This window comes from Papilio machaon, chromosome 16, assembly GCF_912999745.1.
Source record: "Papilio machaon chromosome 16, ilPapMach1.1, whole genome shotgun sequence".
NCBI lineage: Eukaryota > Metazoa > Arthropoda > Insecta > Lepidoptera > Papilionidae > Papilio > Papilio machaon.
In genome coordinates, this window is record NC_060001.1 from 3,361,247 (window position 1) to 3,385,119 (window position 23,873).

General features: G+C 34.1%; 1 protein-coding gene across 1 annotated transcript in view; it reads right to left on the bottom strand.

Moving 5' to 3' along the window:
• LOC106716786 (tyrosine-protein kinase Src42A) overlaps positions 1-10,468 on the bottom strand; it is a 60,785-nt gene extending 50,317 nt beyond the window's left edge. The window contains exon 1 of the mRNA XM_014510389.2: positions 9,912-10,468. Within this exon, the coding sequence (XP_014365875.1) occupies positions 9,912-10,276 (365 nt within the window). The 5' untranslated portion in view covers positions 10,277-10,468. The remainder of the gene's footprint in view (positions 1-9,911) is intronic.
• Between the last annotated feature and the right edge of the window lie 13,405 nt (positions 10,469-23,873).

Below are 23,873 nucleotides of genomic sequence, written 5' to 3' on the forward strand. Positions count from 1 at the left end.
AATAAACATACATAAAGTAAACAGTTATTTGTCCATAATTACAGTTCGAATGAAGCTGGCATACAATAATAGTATGTGAGAGGCAGTAGATAGCTGGGCCTACTGTGTGTAATGAGAAGTAATTACACGTGTTACAAGTAATAAATAAGTAGTCGTTAAACTAACAGGTTTGTAGCACGGGAGGAACTCGAGATTGGTTCCGAGCATCGCGTCGGTGCCAGAAACATTTTATATACAAATTTAAGTTTACTGAAAAACATTATTAAAAATCCTTTTAGGTGCTAAAGTCCAACTATATTATTGATTTACAACAATTTCCGTTCAGTTTATTGTTATAAAACTAGATATGAGATTGTCAAAGGACAATGACATATGAAAGCTCGTGAGTCCTAAGACGTATCCATGAAATTTTAAATGAAAACTGGATCAAAGCCTCACCTTAATGATGTAGTCTTACAAGGACATTGGAACATACAATGCGTATATATATATATATATATATATATATATATATATATATATATATATATATATATATATAGGGTGGGTCAAAAAAATCAACTATTTTTTTTTTTACAATTAATACGGAAAAATGGGTTACTAGGCACCTTAAAAAAAAATTTCACCAAATATGAACTCTTAATTTTAATAGGAAGATCCTCCGCGTCGCAGTTTTTCATTTTTTTCTCAGTCCAATAGAAAAACATTCATTCCTCATCATTAATTGGTCGTACAGAAATTTTTTTTAAGAATTTTGTAGGAAATTTAATGCTCTACAAAAAAGGTATCTTATGTTTTTTCCGTAAACCTCACCATTTCACTAATATTGAAGATTTAAGATTGATTATTTTAAGTCAAATGTCACTTTTGTTTACGAATTTTATAACTCGACAAGAAATGGCTATTATTGAATGCGCAATAGAAATTTTTGTAGCAAATTAACTGCTCTATAAAAATGGTATCATATGTTTTGGCGATTAAATTAAGCGTTCAAAAGATATTCATCATCAAACTTTCATGTATACCGATTTTAAGAGTTTTTGATCAAATAATCGAAAAATTTCAATTTAATCTATCAGTTTTGAGAAAATTTCATTTTTTGTCTTTAATGTAAGTAATATTTGGTGAGAATTTTTTTAAGGTGCCCAGTAACCCATTTTTCCGTATTAATTGTAAAAAAAAAAATAGTTGATTTTTTTGACCCACCCTAATATATATATATATATATATATATATATATATATATATATATATATATATATATATATATATATATATATATATATGAATACATGTGCTGAGTTGTATCTCACGCTAATTCGGCATATTAAGGTGACAGGCGTTTGTCGAGGTGTTTATTCATGAGGCATGCGCGGAGTGACAGGAAGTGTGGCGGTGGGTTCGGTGAATCGCGCGACGCTGCGCCGACGCATTCTGATCAACTGTCATCAATAAACAATTTACATTTAATACCAACTAACATTCGGTGTTTCTGTTACTTTCGTTTCGGTGTGATAACACGACTTTTTTACGCTTTATATTTTTGATTTATTAAACAATATTTAACAATAATAAAAATTATAACAATGTCATAATTACTTGGAAGTATTGTGATGTGAATATGTAGTTACGAATACGAATCATCTATTGGGGCAAAATAAAATACCATGCAAAAGACATGACATCTCATGACTGGATTTTAAAAGGCTATTGTAAACAACACTTACCTATACATCTGTATGCTTACGTCTTTCGATCCATGAATAACTTAAGTACCGTTATTTTTTAACATGAGCCAACTAAATCGTCTTCAATGGTAAAGTAATTGCATGTTAAAATATGAGTTGGCCAAAAGGTTTCTAGTTACCGGCGGGGTTACCGCACCGGAGATGTTTTCTAATACTTAGGACGCATAAAATGTTTGTTCTGCGGGCCCCGGTGGTTTTATTCAAGTCATCAAACACACCGTTAAGCAAGCTTCTGCCGGGGAATAGCTATTAGTGTTCATACAAACGCACACACGAACCACAGGGGAGGGGAAGCCTTGCAATTCTAATGTTTGACTTACAATCTGCTTATTTGACTAGGTACAGATTTCCTGTAAGCCCAACGTTGCTAACGCAGATGTTTATTTTTTAAACTAGCGTCACCTTAAATTATAAATAAGTAGCAGTACACGTCGTGTCCGGATGTCTAAGCATGTCTGTCATTTTAAGGTCTTCTTTTGTCAATCAAATTCGCATGCGAGACAACAAGTCGGAAACAAGACTGACTGATTTTTAAGAGTCAATTTTTTATAGTAAATAAACTAATAGTTAAATTAACCAACATAGTAAAGTTGCAGTTTAATTAGTTTAGTTTTAAGCAGCAATTTTACTGTCGTAAGAATTTCTTCGCTGTCTTTTTAGCTGTCAACCGTATTGACTAAATATTTATTTTGTAGACGATTCAAGGGAGTTGCAGTAGTTTTTTTACCAACTTTAGCCCACGACTCCGTCAACGCTGAATTAAAAAAAAACCTAACAAGTAGCCTATGCGTTCTCCAGACTACGTTCTACGTTTGTGCTAAATGTCATCGAGATCCGTTGACCCGTTCGCGAGATACCTTCTAATTTCGCATTTATAATATTAGTAAGATACATATGTGCTCTGAAAGAAATTGTGCATCAAATTTTGAAGAAGGCATTTATTGTGACATTGCTTAACCTTGCAGTAGGTATAATTGATTTTTAAATATTCGACACTATGAAACATAATTTTTATGCTTATGAGCAACATGATAGCTATGGCCAGTTTATGATGCGAGACATCATATGCATCCCCCTTCGTTTTTAAAACTCAATTTGCAAAATTTTTAATTCGGCGTCGATTAGGAAAATACTATTTACTATTTGGCAATTAAATACAAGTGGGTTTTTTTCTACTGATTCAATGAAGGCTAGAGGAAATCACATGATGCAATTTAACAATCAACCTTCCATCGGAACAGAACTTAAATTTATCTTCGAAATCCATTGAACAAAGAACCTTTCTTCATTAACACTTTCGTCGTTGAAGTATCAGCTTCATTTAAATTCAGCGGTGATTAACACTTGTGTTTACTGACCTCGTTCGTGGTTGGAGCCATGCGAAACGCGATGCAATTTTATTTTAAAGTTGTTAATTCTATCATGATAAATAAACTCGATAGATTATTTTAAGATATTAATAGTGAAATAAAAACTTAAAAATAATTTATTTAAGTATACAACAATGGTTTTAGTATAGTAGCTGTCACCTGAACTTTTTTTTTGGACAAAAATAACTAAGTTAAATGCTGACTATCATGTTCTAGAACATTGTAGAAAATTATTTCATTACCCTGTAAGGTTAGGCATATTGATTACAAACTTGCTAATTAAGTTTTTTGGCGCACGTAATCTTGCAAGACTTGTAAACTGGTGTTTTACAATTTTATGTGACAATCATATAATTAAAATACTGACGAATTTTTGAATTTATTCTCCCGCCGATCTCAACAAAAAAAAAGAAACAATTACGAGAAATAGTACTTAAGTTAATCACATTTTTTTTAATTAATATTAAACGAAGAGGCGTGTTCGAATTTGAAATTCAAATAAATATCTAGAATGTCGACGGCGAAATTAATTTGCGACCGTCTGTGTCCGCCGAGTTGATTTCGGCGATCCGTTCCAACGACTAATTAAACGTAATTGAATACTCCTTACGTATGTAACACTTTTTAGGTCGTTCGAGAGAAACTTAGATTGTCTCTAAGATTTATTATATTCCTACATGCTTTTTTTACTTTGATATATAATACATACATCTAATTAACTTGAAATTTTATACAGACATAGCCCAGTAAGAAACTGACCATTTCACTCTACTATTGTATCAGCGAAAATTACACTGATAGTCGAACGGTCCAGGCTATTTAAAGATAGGACTAGACTTATATCCGGATTGATTTCCCGTAACTGACATACATACAGCTTCCTATTAATCTTTTATAATAACATTATTGTTAGGCCAAAATCTTACTAAGTCATGATCTTTGTGTCAAAATTTACTAAAATCCATTCCAATACGACTTAATATCAAAAATACAATCATATTAACGGTATCCTATTTAATTTTGTGACTTAATCTTATCTCTGTGCTAGATTCCTTTCGAATACATTTAGCTATTTGAGCGCGATCGAATGATAAACACACATACTTTCACATTTAAAACATTACTAATGGTTACCCTATGTCATTTTTCATGACTTAACTATCTCTATGCCAAATTTAAATACATTTAGCCGTTAATAATAGCGATGTCGATTATTAATAACAAACTTTCACTTACCGTAGGTTTCTGATACCAAAATCCCCATTTAAAACATATTCTTACCTCTGTTTGGATAAAGATAATGACGGGAGATGACGATATGTTTTATACAGAAATTTTTGTTTCAGAAACCAACAGTTAATATCATTACGATATAGGGACTATTTAGCTTAAGCATTATTTATTTTTAAACGTTCATCTAGCAACGCCTGTAAAATTATAATTAATGTCATATTGTCAATTTTAAGATATAATATTGTTTAGAGATATAGAGATAGAGAGATAGAGGGACAGTATAGTAGGCAGTATTCGACCCAATTCTAAGAAATAATTGTTAAATTAACAAATAAATAAATATAAGAAATGTCTTTAAACAATGTAGATGAATCTATACATCGGTTTCAAACTATCAATTCCATTGGTTACATTAGTTGTCCTTCACGAGTGGCTTGTTGTATCTGTAATGGATATCTCCTACTATTTCCTGATGCGACGACACAGAGCCGGGCTGCGGTCGTATCACGTTATCGCCGCCTGGAGGAAGTTCGCTGAGGACGAGCTCGTGCGCAATCAAATCGTTCCACATCATATAATGTCTATGAAGGTTATGTTTTGTCATAGTGTTCATTTGGGTCTGTGATCAAAATTTTAAGTAGCGATTAGAATTGCCGTTGTGTAAACAACGATAAGGAATTTGTTATTGCTCGAATGTTTGCACTCTAACAATCTGCATTTTGCTACCCGATTTTTTTACCCGACTGACTTAGGAGTATAGTGTTTTTGGTGTTTATGTAAATACTAGCTTTTACCCGCGACTCTGTCCGCGCGGAATAAAAAAAAAAAACTGGGTAAAAATTATCCTATGTCCTATTCCTGGTTCTAAGCTACCCGCCCACCAATTTTCAGTCAAATCGATTCAGCCTTTCTTGAGTTATAAATGGTGTAACTAACACAACTTTCTTTTATATATATAGATATTATTATATATAATTGATTTGTATGTATGTATGATGAAATCCTGTAGCTTCAAGGACTGAACTGATTTTGACGAGTGTCATTCGATTCTTATATTTCCCCTAGTATCATGGGGGTATAGTCAGTTTGATTTTATAGTTTTTTAATAAACCAATCTTACTAATAATATAAAGGCGAAAGTAAAGAAGGATGAATGGATGAACGTTTGTTAATACCAATAAACTTTGATTATGTAAAAAATACTGTTTGCTATCTTTGAATGCTGAGATATAAATACATTTTTTACTTATATGTCATAGTACTCATTCATTCATTAAAATCAATCATATTATCTAAGTGAAATTATAATTAAAATCAATCATAATATCTAAGTGAAATTATTCTGTTTACAGTTACGTAAAACATTTCTGCATGTGTGAGTGTTAACAAGATGTTATCTTAACAAGTTAAAAGACATCGGGATGACTTCTTCAAATTCGAACATTCATGAAATGCTAAAGTAGGAAGCGCTTCATTTAAAATTAATCAAAAAAATAATAAATTCAATCCCTTCATGAATATTAAATAACGAAACAGATATGTATGAATGTGAGGGACTAACTTTAAAGTATATAAGCCAAATCGATTGTCGTAGATACACTTTCGCTAGCAAATTTTCTAATACAACACACAGCAATGGCAATGCGTATCTGATTCTTACGCAACGGATGCAAACGTGGTAAACTGTTTTGTAATTATTATTGTAATAGCATTCTAATCTAAATGAAGTGTAAGTGGCCTGTGTGGTGTGAAAGCGTCAGAACGCCCGCTCCGACATCTGGCGGCCGCCAAATGACATAACTCGTTTATTGAATTCATTCACACACTTAACCCTATTTGTCAATAATAGACTTTATAAAAATCAATTGGCTCCTATCTATCAAGTGTTTTTTACCGTTTACTTTTTCTGTGATATTATTTGTGATGTTTTTGATTTTGCTGATAACCACAACTTGGGAGGGTAATGATTTTTTATGCTATAAAACCAGATAAGGTTAATTAATAAAAGTACATTTAGAAGCATAAAGATTAATACATTTACAATGCTCAAGAAAATTGTACACATTTTCAGTTTCAAAATCAGGTATGAAGGTAGCCATCTTTAATATTTATGAATACATGAATTCAGTTGGAAATATATTGATGGATATGTGCATACATTTGAAATTGAAGATGGACATGAATGTCTGAATCTTTGTAAATGTCTGAAGAAGAATACATATTTATGTAGCTGTCTGAATATACATGATGTATATTCAAAGACACTTTTTACATACGAGGGGAGGTCCAAAAGTTCGCGGAATGGAGGGGATGGAGTGGGGATAGGGTAGCTCGCTTAGTGTCATACTAATTGGGCACTCATAATTAGTATATATATAACATTTCAACCCTATAGTGCCATTCGTTTACGAGTACTCGCCTGCTGAACAAGTCAATCCGGAAGCAAACTGCAACTATGGAGAAAATTGAACATCGCGCTGTGATAAAATTCCTTACCAAGCAAGGAAAAAACGTTCAAACCATTTTAAATGAAATGGAAGCCGTTTATGGAGATCAGTGCCCTGGTAAAACAATGGTTTATAAGTGGCATGGTCTTTTTAAACATGGTCGAGATTCAATTGAAGACGACTCTCGCTCTGGGCGGCCAGCTGACGCCACCACATCAGACATCGTCGAAAAAGTCGAAAAACTTGTACTCGAAGACACACGTTTGAAGAAGAAACAATTATCTGCATTTGTTGGAGTATCAGATACAACTATTTTGCGTATCCTGCACGACCACCTGGGCATGACAAAAGTCAGTGCAAGATGGGTGCCGAGAATGCTCACGCCGCTTCAAAAACAGCAGCGCGTCGACGCGTCTAAGCACTTTTTGGAGTTGTGTGGAGACGAGCCCGTGCAGATTTTGGAGCGGATTGTTACTGGAGATGAAACATGGGTTCATCACTTTGAACCTGAGTCCAAACAGGAGTCCATGCAATGGCACAAAAAGGGTACACCACCTCCCAAAAAATTCAAGGTGTCAGAATCGGCGGGAAAGTTGATGGCCACTGTTTTTTGGGATTGTAAGGGAATATTACTCATTGATTATAAAGAAAAAGGTACCACTATAACCGGAGAATACTACGCACTCATATTAGAAAAGTTAAAGGAGTCAATTAAAGAAAAACGTCGAGGAAAATTGGCCAAGGGTGTGTTGCTTTTGCAAGACAACGCGCCGGTTCACAAGAGCCGAGTTGCCATGGCTGCTCTGCACACACATGGGTTCGAACCACTTGTTCACCCACCCTACAGTCCAGACCTGGCGCCTAGCGATTTTTATTTATTTCCAAATTTAAAAAAAGAGCTAAGGGGAAGGAAATTTTCCGACGATAATGAAGTGAAGGAGGCAATTTCGGCCCATTTTGAGGCCAAAGACAAAAAATATTTTTTCGATGGTTTAGAAAAATTAATTCATAGATCGAATAAATGTATTAGACTTAAGGGTGATTATATTGAAAAGGAAAAATAAATTTATTGTTATATTTCATTGACAACCCTTTCATTCCGCGAACTTTTGGACCTCCCCTCGTACTTTTCATCAAAAAAGGTGTGATTTAAAATGTAAAAAGGTTGCTCTACTTCCTTAATTATCATGAACTATTAGATCAGATTACTTTTAGATGATCAGTCAACCAACCCGCTCTGGGCCAGTCAACCCCAGAAATGGATTTTGTTGTCTAAACTCTAATCAAAAGGTATCAATATCTGATCCTATCTGATTTCCTATATACTATAGCTATATGAAGTAGATGAAGCTCTCTCTTTGTTGACATCTGTCAGCAAACATGACATGTCTCCTGTTTGATTGTATAATTGGTAACTTGATAGTAAGTTATATAAAATGTTTATTGAAAGTTGTAGATAACTACAATATATTATGATTATTTCAAGTTATTTGTATATGTCAGAGATTTTGACAAGTTAAAAAGTTTATTTTGATGATTAGATTTTTGCGGTTGTGTAATACCTAACATAATTGGCAAATCCCATTGAAGATATTTAAAGTACTTGATATAAAAATAAACAAAATTAAGTTATAGCAAATTTCATGAGAACTTAAAATAAAGTCTAGAACAACATGAAGTAGAAGAAGTCATTGAGATTCAGTGAATCCGTTTTTCATCTCTAGTCAAGATCAACCAAAATACTAAATAACTAATTCATAACATTCTTTTACAAATAAAAAGTTGTTCAATTACCAAATAAAATTGGCCAGGGATGGTGAAAATATATTTTAAACCAGGCTTTCCCAAAGGGGTTGATTTCGACCCCCTGGGTTGGAAATTGAACTTAAACCGTTGCTAATTCTCACTCTGTCTTCTTCTATTGACCTAAGTCTGAATGAACAATAATAATTAATCTTAAAAGTAGGTAATTTGGTCATGGGGGTCTGTGGTAATGGTTCATTTTGTAAAAGGGGGTCACTTGTCCAAAATAGTTTGGGGATCCCTGTTTCAGACATATCACAAATCACAAAATTTATTCTACATTACATAAATAATTGTGAAGTAGGTACATTTGATATGAAGAGCAAATGCAAATGATCTTTACAAGATGGATTGCTACCAATAATCACAAAGTCAAAATAATTTGATGACACATCTATTACAACATTTCTTTAGAAAAATAGCATGTTGACATGTAAAGGTTCACTACCCCTGAACTAAGCTTTTAATTTGTTTATCCAAACACAGCTTAAGCTATTGCCTGTATTAAATAAATATTATCTTGCAGAGGCTTAGAAGATGCTATTTGTTTATAGTTAGTTTATTAGCATTAGGTCTTAGAAGTGTAAATTATCAAATAAATGCTAATCAAGTAATAGTGTTTCTCCCTACCAACCTACAACATTTATATTCTCTTTACAATAATTACATTATTATTGTACTATTTGAATTTAATTAATATTTTGGCATGTTCTCACACCACGGAACCAGAAAAGTTTGGATAATATCTAATAAATAAATTGAAAAACATCTGTAGAATGTAGGCACCATATTTGAGCAACATGCATAATACATTATCTGAAATGTGCTATCTTTTGTATATGTAATGAAAATTAAATATAATTAGTTATTAAATTAATAATAATAATTAATTAAATAAGCTTTTTCCTAACACAGTATATTGCTATTGTAATATGTCAATTATTTATATTTCACTATAAGATATACTCATGCTATATGCATTGTTAATTATGCTTTCACTATTGAAATGGATGAATCATATTTCCTGTGACAGTTTCTGTTATCTCACAGTTGAAACCATATTATTATTGAAAAACTTATGAGTTAGAATATCTACATAAATAATAGACGAATCTGGAACACACGCCAAATGTAATGTAAATATTTTATCAAGTCCCAGCAAGTTCGATACCTGAAATCGTTTATCTAATCAAATATTTATTTGCAATTGAAACGCATGTGTAGTTAATAAGAACACGTAAAGGAAAAGAAATCGCACAGGAACCGCTCACTGTAGTACAGATTGCATAAAAACAGATATGATTACTCACGGCTCGGCCTCTATTGACTGCAGGCGGGCGACATAGTTTGAGGGGATGTAGCCTTCTTGTTTAGTTTTCTTGCTTCTAGCCAACCACCAATCGCCCTGAGTATCATTGAGTATTTCCAAGTGTTCGCCCTTTCTAAAGCTAAGATCTTCATCGGTTCTAGCATCGTAATCATACAGGGCCACGAATATTCGAGTGGGAGGGATCTCGCTCGTATCGGGCCCTTGATTTACAGTAGATCTTATTGGATCCGGAGGCGGAATAGGCACTGGAGTATGGAGTGTTCTTGGATCTTCTTCATGTGGATTGGTTCTTTCATTTTTACTCTTAGAATCCTTTTCTCCTGTGCTACTAAAGCAGTTCCCCATTTTCTCTTTACAAGGTGAAAAAAGTATCACTTGTTTTGCGTCAAATCACACACTCATATGAATTCAAACAACCGTTTAGGATTGATATATCTATAAACATTTTATAATGTCACTAAAAAGTCAATAAAATCAAATGGAAAACATATTTTATGGTAAACAAAGAAAATAAAATCCAGATAGGACATTACTACCAGAAGCCATTTTGAAATATCATAGATACTATAATAGACAAGATAACTTTGCATCTGTTTTATGTCATTTCTTTTAACACATAAAGAATATTTAATTAAACTTTTAGGGAAAACTGCTACTGTAATTTTTTTCTGCACAAACTTAAATTTTTTTTAAATAATCATAAAATCAAAATCACCAAAAACATAAAAAGATAAGTATGTTCGCGAACATGGCAACACCACACTCGGCCTTTCAGTCATCAGCCGTCAACCATTTCTATCTTTTCTATTCCAAATTCATTCTAGAGAAGCGCCATCTATTTGACATAAACGCGATCTGTTTCACACTAGCGCCATCTATTTTCCAGTAGACGGAAATCCTTGCAAATTAATTGTTTTTTTTTACATTTTTTATTTATTGGTAGATGGCACTTTAATAAAAGAGAACAAAATGGACTAGTTTTTGAACTACTGTCCTGTGTAGCTACACTAGCTGTCACACGCGACTCCGTCCGCTCAGAATTAAAAAAAAACTTAATAAATAGCCTGTATGTTCTTCCAGACTTTGTTCTACATCTCTACCAAATTTCACCAAGATCCATTGAGCCGTTCTGGAGATACCTTCTAACAAACATCCATACATCCATCTAAACTTTCGCATTCGGATATATCAATACAATTAATTCCTGCCAATAGTTCACGCTCTCTATAAATATACCTTGTACATATTTTCAATGATTAATAACAAAAAATGTGTTAACCGATCTTGTTCCAGTTGTTAAACTACGTCGACTTAAGTATTATTTACACAACTAGCGAATGTAAACATGAACTTTTAGGCTTAAGTAAATGGCAACGTAATATGACATTAGAGTTGTTATCTGTTCGTATCAGGTAAGTATCCTTCGTTTCGAACCAAAGCCGAGCCGAAATTAAGTAAACAGAGAAACGTCAGAAATCCATAGAGATCATTACGATATCTAACATTTTTTTTTTTGTGAAAATAGATAAAGTAATATTGTATGATAAGGCAGATATATTTTATCAGAAATGTTCTGGAATTTTCGACTTCTGGAATTACAATTAAAAAAAAGCTAAAGGTTTGGATTTGAACTAGGTATATAGAAACACCTTATTGTACATACATATGCACCTAGAAATTAATTTAAGCTGCTTCGAAAATATCTTTACACAAAAGTAATCGGTAAATTCGGCTATTTCAATTTGTTACACATCTTATTTTTCATTTTTGATTCTTCGTTTCGAAAACATGCGTCAATACACGTGTCACTGCCATAAATATGGCACCGTAGTAGAAATCAACAGATAGGTCCTTCGTACACAAGGCAGGTTCAATCTTCGAAACCCTCCGGTTTTAGCCGCTAAGCGACTTACGCGATGTAGTCGTAAAGGCATCCTTAATACAGGGAAACCTAGAAAAGGAGCCAAGTATATAATGAAACAGATGTGTAAAATCTATACATATAAAAGAAAGTCGTGTTAGTTACACTATTTATAACTCAAGATCGGTCGAACTGATTTAGTTGAAAATTAATGGGGAGGTAGCTTAGAACTAGGAGACAGACATAGGAACTTTTTTATCTTGTGTGCATTTTTTTTATTCCGCGCGGACGGACTCGCGGGTAAAACCTAGTATACAATAAAGATTATTTTTAATTATTATAATATTATTAAAAAGGTATGACGATTTACCTTATCGCTACACTTATTTATGACGCGGCTACTATATGTCTTTGTACAAATTGCCTGTTTTAGCCGACATCTAATTTCAGCGCTTTGATTAATTTATTGGGAATTTGCATTCGAAATGAACACATACTCGTATCAATGGCGCAGCCGGTTAATGAATTTCTAATAGGTATTCCGAATATGTATTAAAAGTAATTAGTTCCGTTTAATTTGTATGCGGTTACCCATCTATTTAATTTTTCTAAGATTTTTTTTTATTTTCACTGTTTTTAAATTGACATATTAATGTTAGTTGTACATATACTTATCATATACTTACCCCTACGTTCCTAAAACCACTGAATAGATTTTTATAAAACTTTGGTTCGATGTTCTATGGACGCTACAAATGGTTTATGCAATAAAAAATAGAAGCTATTATTATCTGGGTTAATGAAATCTGATTGCACTATTCTTTAAATGTCGGACCTAATTTTGACATTTGTAATTTTGTTGGCGTTGCACCGCAACCAGTAGTGGAATATAGCGAAGTCGGCTAGTTATAAGTGATAATCCTAGCACGATCTAATCGCTATAAACATGCATATCAGATAAGTATCAAACGACCTGCACAGCATTTCTTATTTGCGTTGCATCATCATCATCAGCTCACTATACGTCCCCAGTGAAGGGCTCGGAACTTACCCGAAGTTAGGGGTGACTAGACCATAGTCAATCACGCTGGACAAGTTCGGATTGGTTGACTTCACACATATTTAATTATAGCACGATGTTTTCCTTCACCGCAAGAACGTCGGATAAATGTATATGTCGCAATCAGAAGAAGAAATCAACTTTAATAAATTGAAATTAGAACACGAGCTGCGTTCGAAGAGACTTCTTGTACGATGCGCGTCTGACATTGGTCATTCTGGAAATATGGATCGTAGCTAAAGCATTGTTTGTTGTACATGAGCCTGTGAATCAATTATAACCAGTTGAGAAGTGATAACCAGTGTATTCCTTGAACCCGATAATACCCACAGCCGCCCACAAGTGATCTCAATCAATAATAATTCTGATAGCGAGCCACCCCGGCCGTCATATATATGTAAATCGAAAATCGATAAATATTGGTACATGGCGGGATTCGAACCCAGGACCTGACCTGCTTAACTCCTAAGCCACTGACGATCCCACGTTTATTTATTTCATTTACGTTGCGTAGTCAAAGAGAATATGTCACAAATATATGAATATTCTAATTGTCATTCATAAAGTCATTAATTATGTAAAACTACTTTACAGCAACTGTTGTAATAAATAATAACATATATTACCATTACTTCAAAGCTATCTGTATACAAAGCTTTGTAATCTACACAATAAAGCGATAATATGAGAACAGTAAAGAGGGAATATATAAATTTCGGTATGAATCAGCTTATATTGAGCCAGAACAATAAGTAACAGCTTTTTTAAAATATTACGCTACTGAAAAGTAAATATTACATAGGATAAATAACTGATTGCATAATTATTTTTTGAAATAAATAAAAACATAAGATTTTTATGGAAATAAGTTATATAAGTTTTTATCTTCCTTAGTATCATAAAACTGAAAAACTTATTAACTAATTTAGACATTAATGATAGAGTTGATGTATAGATATCAAGGGTAGAAATTAGGTATAGAGATTATGCTTAAAGATTAAAGGCATAATGATCAGCACAGCAAAAAACATCTAACGTACTTAAAACATTTGTGATTGATACATCGGACTCTGAAAATCCATTCGAAAATATAAAGATTACATCATAAACTTCTCACTTCAAAGAATTTATATGTTTTATACCGGTATTGACAATTTCTTGATTTACGATCAGTTTTTGCCAACATAAGGGATCAGATGAGAAAAATCTATCACGAAAAGTGATGACTTTATAACGGAAAGCGTTTTAACAATTTGATGGAAATATTAACCGTTTGAGTTTTGGCCAAATGAAAAATCAATTCATATCAATTATCAATTATCATTATTTGTACATGCCTTTAATTGGTATACATGTTATCCAAAATGTATCAGTGAACTTTTAATATGTTTCCATTTAATATGTATGCTGTTGGCGTGATTAAATAAATAAAATAAATATATATATCGACATATATATCGATTTATGTTGTATATTAAAAAAAACTATTTTATTTAACCTTGCCTAAGGGGACATCTTTAATCACATATTTTAGTTTTTATGTATTATATTTAAATTAAATCCATGTTTATTTCTTATAATTAATCAGTATTTATTTATAAACGACTTAAGAGTTCAACATGGGCCAGGCCTACGCATAGAATAAAGCATTTTGCCTAATGTTAAAAATGGAATCTAAATTAATTACTTACTTTTACTCGTTGTAAAAAAAATAATTCCTCAATACTCTTAATTGTAGTATTAGATAGTGGATGAATCTATGGATAGATGTTTGTTACCAGGTAACTCCAGGACGGCCTAACGGCTAGGGATAACATTTGGAGAAAAGATAAATTACATCTTCGATATTTTATACCAGAAAAATGTAAGGTTTCCATAAAACAGATTTTTTTTTTCTTATATAATGACTCGATAACTCCGAAAATAAATAAACGTACAATAAGTTTAAATTTGAAGAAGTTGATGTCAAGGTAGGGCAGGTTTATTACAAGCATTTATTTTGGTTCCAGAGAAATTTGTTTACGTTCCTATTAACGCAGAACACGAAAATGTCCAAGTTGAGCATTTACTTGAGTAGACAAACAAAGCTATGTGCTTATAAGGAGTACTAATTAACATATAATAATGTTTTCGTAAACAACATTGTTTTATTATGAAAACATAATGAATAATATTGTTCTAAAGGTTGTTTTCTATTGAAATAACAAGTTTTTCAAGCAAAGAAGTTGACCTCTTTGGTTAACTTTTTGTGTTTTTGTTTAGCCAAATAGTTTTTTCAATCAATATATTATTACTAGCTGTCGCCCGCGAATCCGTCCGCGCGCAGTTAAAAAAAAAAACAATATGAAAAATAGATGTTGGCCGATTCTCAGACCTACTGAATATGCTCACAAAATTTCGTGAGAATCGGTCAAGCCGTTTCGGAGGAGTACGGTGATGAAAACTGTGACACGAGAATTTTATATATTAGATTACTTAGTTAAGTCTCGAGTCCCGAGGTACGTATACCCGCGGTAGTAAAATTCGTAGATAAAAAAATTTGGTCAATTTCCGCCTTTACAAAAAATTATTGCGCTATTTTCGATGGCATATCCTATCCAAATTCGTATATTTTATTATTGCTTCAGCATTTTTATAATACAAGCATTTAATATTAACACGTGTTGCCTTATAAAAATAATTAACATATTTGTTAGTTATAAAACACTTTATTTGGACATTGAAACAGTCCCAAATTGTAAAAGATTCGTTTTAGCATAGATTGGGACCCGTACAAAAACGTGAGAAAGACAACGATATGTTTATAAAGACGTTTTTTTTGCAGTGAAAATACATGGTTATGCTGACCTGTACTTTTCCATATGGTCAATAAAGGTGGCGTTGGAAGTGTAAGTAAAAATTGTACTTCCTTACTCCTTGATATTCATATTTATTGCGTTTAGTAGAATATTATCAAATAACTTAAACACTTGAATTATTATTCGTTTCATATTAAATTTTTCAGTACTTTTATGGAGAAGATATTACTGAACTAAAGAAATATTTGCTATTTTCTTGGATGCAAATTCTGTTCTTTTTACAAAACCGATTCAGGACTCAGGATTTGTTTTACTCCTGTTGTATTTTTTTTGTGTGTAAGTTTTATTTTGACTACCTACAGCCTAAATAAATGAACCGATTTTGACTAGTGTGGTGTCATTTCATTCGTTATCTTCCCCCGAGTCTCATACATACGTTGATACGTTGTTTTTGCACAAATTGAATTCTATTTTATTATGGGTTTTGTGGAAAATTTTACCTTAAGATGCATAGTTGTTTTGTTGTAAGATAAAACTTGAGTTTATATGAATACACAGCATTTTAACGCTTATATTGCTTTAATTCTGATCTATGACACATCGACTACTCTGTCATGATTGGTTTACAAAAGATTTTGATTACAATAGACATATTAAAAGGATCAGATACGCAGTTGTAGAGTTTTACTATACTTAAAGAAGCGATACGTAAAAAGAAACCGCCAGTATTGTGTTATCTGTTGGGCTTGTCGGCGTTTCTACACCGATGTCCATACAATCTGTTGTTATGTAGTTTTTTTTTGTGCCCTGTGCTAATACTAGAATGTATTAATAAAAGTGCATGTAAGTATATTTTAACCTATCGTCTGAGCAAATAACATACACTTTGAAGTAAATAACAGAAAACATGCATTAATATTGTATTTTCACCCAACATCCAACTTCAATATAATATGCGGCATGCCACTCGAACGTGGAAGAGAATTTCTAAAGTTTTAACTATGTGCGAACGGCTCTTCGTTATACTGGCGATCGATAGCCATTAGTATTCGAAACCACTTTTTCATCTCACGTTTATGCAGACCATAATTCTAGACCAAGCGATTTAAGTTTTATGATTTTTCGTAAGATTATTTTGCTCTTTGTATTTTGATAAAACATCAAAAACATTTCTTCTATAATAAGTAGTATTATAATTAATAATATAAACGTTAAGGCGATATAAATTATATTTTAGTGAACTGAGCTCAAAGAGGAATCTTTATACGGAAGTATAAAGGAATTATTTTACTTGATATAATAAATATCGTTTAGTCTCTTGAGATGGGAAGCTCTTAAATATGTAAATGAAATGTTTACCTATACCTATAAAACAATATGTTTTGGAATTATAGAGGAGTTTTAGTAAAACCTATTTATTAGTATTTGGTAGACGCTTAAACTTCGCTAAAACTTATTGAATGTCAAGACATAGCTGAAAGCATATATTAATATTGAGAACATTCTATCGAGTTCACATACCGTGGGTTTGTGAGATCGAAGTCTCTGCATAAAATATCGTCATCCCTTCATCATCATTGACAAAGCAGAGATAACTATTTGATTTAACGGGGATGTTGGTCTCAGAAACCCACGGTTAATTTAGTTTAGGAAATGTCACTGCAACTTCTGCCTCCATGACTTTTAAATTAATTATTCTACGTACGTAAATGTATGACCCATTTACAATTGTTAACAGAAATTTCATTTTGTTCATTGTTATTATACTTAATGCTGAAATTTGTATTAATAACAATCATGACCAAGTTAGCCTAAGTCTTTTTTTACATAAAAACTAGCTAGACTCCGTCTGCGCGGAATTAAAAAAAGCTCATGAGTAGCCTATGTATTCTTCCAGAATATGCTCTACATCTATGCCAAATTTCATCGAGATGCATTCAACCGTTCCGGAAATACCTTCAAATAAACATCCATGCATTCATTCATCCATCTAAACATTCGCATTTATAATATTAGTAAGATGTAAATTTACTAACTCATAATCCACAATAATTTCTACGATTTATGCATGATCGTTTCAAAGATTTATTGGCTGTTAAAACCATTTTTGGGTGAATTTATGGAGCAATTAAGTTAAATAACATTTAGTCGCCCCGCCTTTTAACGTAGGTACTACTTACTTTGTGATACAACACATGTAAGCTGTTAAATATGATATTACATAAGATTTTAGAGAAATGAGGATGAAATGAGGTATAAGGCTTTTGAAATCGAATGTCAAGAGATTGATTCTTCAATCTGAGCTCATTCATATTACAGTGGTGCTTAACCTTTTCCTATTTAAATGTTAGAACCCTTTTATTTTTAGACTTGATTTTTTCATGTTGATCTGTTCTCGTATACCCTAACAATGTTTTCATTGCCGATATAAAATAATAATATATTAGACTTTTTTATATTATAAGGTATCAAGAGGCCACCTGAATATACCTAAATAACAAAGCGACCGCTGCCCATAGACATTCCCAATTGCAGATGCGTTGCCTAAGTTTAATCAACTCGTACCGGAGCGATCGCTACAAGCAGCTGTTGAATGTAGTATTCAGCTAATTCTATCACTATTATTTGTTCGAATTTCAAACACCGCTACCACCTCTAATAATTAGCGCCAAAATGGCGAGAATCGAATAGGAATAAATTTCGCGGTTTATTGCCTATCCACGGTAATATAGAGTTTTTGATGGACTGGACTGATGTCTGATTTTTGACAATATTAGGCTATAGTGATAAAATTATCCTTTTCTTTTATAAATTTCATAACTTTGAAGATATTGTTTAGTCATGGAAATGAACGAAAAATGATATTTGTTTTATGTAAAATGCGATAGCTCTTACCTCTTAAATTGCATGAATATTTCCTTTGTTCGGAACGTCATTTTTAACTATTTTTGTTAGCGAAGTTGAAGACTTTGTAATGAATAAAACATGAATTTAGTTTTCATTCGATATCGAGCACTAATTTACGTAAAACATGAACGTTTGTTTGCATACGCACAGACTTTTTATCTCGGAACAAATAATATATTGCAAATAAGACTTTTTGTCTGGTCTCATTTATCTTTGTGTACTTTTTCTTTATACTTATAACGAATCAATAAGGGAAACAAGTATTAGTTAATTGGAAAACTAGTTAAACGGACTGACTGTAAGCTTATCAAAAGACATTTTGGGAAGGAAATGTGTATTTTAAGCTGCAGAAAGTGCGACGCGGACATGTTGGCATATTAATTCAAGCGTGAATTTACTCTGCAGTGGAAACCCATAACAAAACACTATCATCGCTATAATTTTCTTTGAAAGTATGATGAGAGTAGGCAAAAACGATATTCAACTTTATTAGTACTACTCGTATGTATAATGATATTTTATTTTCTATTAGCTGTCGCCCGCAACTCCGTCCGCGTGGAATAAAAAAAAAACGCGGTAGCCTATGTGTTTTTCTAGACTATGTTCTACATCCGTGCCAAATTTCATCAAGATCCGTTGAGCCGATCCGGAGATATCTTCAAACAAACATCCATCCATACAATCATTCAGCTAAACATTCGTATATAAATGGAATTCCATTTAAAATATTAGTAAGATTAGATTGCTAGTAGTGAATATAAAATAGCTTGCGTTTTAAAAGTTCGTTCTTAGTTTAAGAATGTACTCGTATAAGCTCTAAAGGCGCTTTGATTCTAGAGGTAGCATATGCAAAATAAATTTAACGCCATCTCTTTAAACAAATAGGAAGCAGAATCTATCAATAAACATAGAATAGTTTTAAAATGTTACTACTGTTAGGACTGTTGAGGGTAGCCACACAAATGTTAGGACTGTTGAGAGTAGCCACACAAATGTTAGGACTGTTGAGGGTAGCCACACAAAAAAAAGGATTTATAAGGAAGCGTGCGCTGCTGCTCGTGGCAGTCTCTTTCCATCCGTCATTGCGGAACGTCTGACATTTTGTTTATTCACGTTCGGTTTGAGTTTATACTACAGCGAGGATTATTATGAAGTAGAGTTAAATTCACGTTTCGCTGTTAGTTTAATTCTTTTAAAATACTTTTGCATCAAATATCTTACATCAGAAGTGGGATAGGATCCGCGTGATTCTATCCACTTTGCTCACTCTGTGTTTGTGTTTGCATTTTCGTGAAAATAAATGCAAAGAGAAAAATGTCAGATCGTTACCGTGATAATCGTTGTAGTCATAGCAAGATGAGTCGATATCAAAGTCGTACCAGTGTTCGCGAAACAAGGGTAGCGTGGACTAAGCCGTTTATTCTGCATGGGAATATGTGGGCAGTGAGGCTCACGCGCTGTCTGTGTATTTCACAGCAGACAGGATTGTGGACGCGATCTATTCAATTTGTACTGCGGTAAGATCGAACCAATATTTTTATATTTCAAGTTTTGATGCCAAATAAGTCAACATCAGACTTTTCATTTAATTTAAACATGTGTTCTTTACTAAATACTGAATTTGAATACCTCGATCAGTTTATTAGTGAGGGTCAGGTAAAGCCGAGTCGTGGCAAGATTTAACACGTTACATGCCAACATGATTTTTTCATTTTAAAGTGAACTTGTAAGGCTAGTCGGTTGCGCTGAGCGTGTTAAGCCATTACCTGAGTCAGACGTATGTCATTATGTCGTAATAGTCATTGATGCCCTTTATTAGTTCAGTTTGTTTTGTCCATGTATTGTCGAGATGCTCTGCGTTGCGTAGACTGCGGGATACCCAACTGCAGATGTGCGATTGTGAACGGAATATGAGACGCTCTGTATCAGGAGATGCTTCTAGGGTATCTTCACGACTGACAAACTGCCGTTTGCCATTAATATCATGTAGAGGACGGACTGCGGGACGCTTGCCCTACATGGTCTTTTGAAGTAAAGTATTGAACGGACTGCGGGACGTTCAGCATCTGGCATACTGCGGGCTGCCATTAATATCATGTAGAGGACGGACTGCGGGACGCTCCTATCGGCAACGGACTGCGGGACGCTTGCCCTACATGGTCTTGTGAATTAAGGCATTGAACGGACTGCGGGACGTTCAGCATCTGGCATACTGCGGGCTGCCACTGATGTCATGGCTCGCATGGTCATGTGTCGAATGTTTTGTGTCCTACTATGTAGGTGTGCACCGCGCCTGCCTACAAGCAGCGCGCCACAGCCGCGCCCGCCTACAAGCAGCGCGCCACAGCCGCGCCCGCCTACAAGCAGCGCGCCACAGCCGCGCCCGCCTACAAGCAGCGCGCCACAGCCGCGCCCGCCTACAAGCAGCGCGCCACAGCCGCGCCCGCCTACAAGCAGCGCGCCACAGCCGCGCCCGCCTACAAGCAGCGCGCCTGAGCGGTGCCTGTCTGCAATCAGCGCGCCTGAGCGGTGCCTGTCTGCAATCAGCGCGCCTGAGCGGTGCCTGTCTGCAATCAGCGCGCCTGAGCGGTGCCTGTCTGCAATCAGCGCGCCTGAGCGGTGCCTGACTACAATCAGCGCGCCTAAGCGGTGCCTGTCTACAATCAGCGCGCCTGAGCGGTGCCTGTCTACAATCAGCGCGCCTGAGCGGTGCCTGTCTAGCGCGCCAGTGCAGCGCCTGTCGCCGAGCAGCGCGCCAGTGCAGCACCTGTTGCCGAGCAGCGCGCCAATGCAGCACCTGTTGCCGAGCAGCGCGCCAATGCAGCACCTGTTGCCGAGCAGCGCGCCAATGCAGCACCTGTTGCCGAGCAGCGCGCCAGTGCAACGCCTGACGATGAGCAGCGCGCCCGCATCGCGCCTGCCAACGAGCTGGTATCGAAAGACTCTATGCCATTGTTACAGACGAATTCCAGTGTTGAAGATGCTGGAAGAACGAGCCCGAGGACGGACTCATGTCAGGAGAGGCCGTGTTAGGACTGTTGTGGGTAGCCACACAAATGTTAGGACTGTTGAGAGTAGCCACACAAATGTTAGGACTGTTGAGGGTAGCCACACAAAAAAAAGGATTTATAAGGAAGCGTGCGCTGCTGCTCGTGGCAGTCTCTTTCCATCCGTCATTGCGGAACGTCTGACATTTTGTTTATTCACGTTCGGTTTGAGTTTATACTATAGCGAGGATTATTATGAAGTAGAGTTAAATTCACGTTTCGCTGTTAGTTTAATTCTTTTAAAATACTTTTGCATCAAATATCTTATACTACAATAATTTGAAGTCGGTAATATGTATGTCAGATTTATAGTGTCTTGTATTTTTTTTTCTATTTATGTCACTTTCTATACTATTAATGTTTTATATATTTTATGCAGAACTAAACGCAACAGCAGCCTCTCTTACTTATTCAGATAACGTTGTAGTACTTTAGATAATAAACATGCTTCATATGTACGTTAAACATTAAACCTTCTGATGAAACTGTTAATGGAGGAATTCGACGTTGTTTGTAATTCATTAGTACTAAATTGTCGTATGCGTTTCCCCTGACCGAGAGTTTCGAAGCTCTCTCTGTATTTGTCTTTATGTTTTCATTCATCACAAGCCGTTACCCTTTACATTATTATGCATCATTTAGGCATGTTTTGCATTTAATTTCTCCACATCTCTATATTAAAAATTTGCAGTTGCTTTGCCTACTTTTAATTGTTTGTTTTAACTGAAATATTAATAAAAATTAAATGACATCCGCTTGTTACATATTTGCCTTTAGTACTTGTGTCCGTTCGCTGTCTTCTCGTGATGTTCTTGTTTTGAAGTTCTACTTGGAACTGACAGCAATTCATTCTCATTCTATAAAAGTAAAAAAAATCAACAAAACGCTATAGAAATATTTTCCATTTCTTAAATCTTTCCGTAACTTTTGGTTTTTATGTATTTCCATCGTACTTTACATTTGTCTATGCAATTTTATTGCAGTTGTAGTAACATTTTTAATTTATTAAATTGTATTAAGTAATTGATGTCCATTTTTATTATTGCTTTCCTTAATGAATGTTTTTAATAAACGTTATACTTATAATTGCTCTTGTGTCTTTTTTCAACTATATATAAAAATCTATTTTGAACAAATTGTGTATTGTTTGAGCGCAACAGTTTTATTGTTATGTTTAAAAAATAAGTAAGTTGAGTATGTAGTAGGTTTTTGATGAAAGTATTTAAATCGCAGTGTATGTTAGTGTGGCAGGCGAGCCGCGGCCAGTGCGGCAAAGTCCGTCGTAGGAATCGCCGTTTGCTAGTAGCAAGGTTATCGGAAAGTTTGTGATTGAGTGAAATTATTACGCCTTTTCCTCGAACTACAGGAGTGTCTTAGTCTTTTAATAATGCTTTAAATGTGACTAGATCGATGATGTGTATTGTAAGTAAAATCTATTTGTTTTTTTATAGTTTTCATTGATTTTTTAAGTCATAAAAAGTTCTCTTAAAATACGGTAAATTAAGGCTTTGTGTTTATTTCAGTTGATTTCCATTTCATTGATAAATTATTATCCATAATAACTAACTGCATTGGTTTAAATAAACATCTCCTTGCGAGTGTACGTTACTCAGAAGTATCTTAGCTTAGAATTTTGTCATAGTTCATTATCGAAAACAAGTTTCAGCCTTTGTAACATCTTACTAATATTATCAATATGAAAATTTGGATGGATGGATTATTTTTTGATGCGTGGTTTTAAAAAAATAATTTTTCTGACATAAATCGTTTCGTAGGTAATCTATTCGAGCAGTCTTGTCGCTTAACTAAATATAAAAAGTAGGTACTTCGTGAACACACAAATATGAATGAGAAAACATAAAATGTTCTTAGTATTCAAGTTTTATAAATGTACTTGTCGTTTACAAACAATGTAGCCTAATTAGCTTACATTGTCAAGTTGTATAAATAAAGGTACATAACGTTTGTTTACCTTTCTTACCGCACCTACTTTTTTATGTGTTCATTACTCCAATACTTTTAGTATCAATTTGTTAAATTATTAATCTTTCTTATATCGATTCGCCTTAGCTTAGTGTAGTGTGATGTAGATACATCACTTGTGTTGATTATATTCTGTATATAAAAAGGACGTTTCTATATCACACTTTCTCTTCATCTTTTCAGCGGATAGCCGCTTTAGATCTAATCTAATGTTTCCTCACCGTAGAATTTGACTGCCGTCAATTTTTATAATACACTAGCTTTTACCCGCGACTCCGTCCGCGCG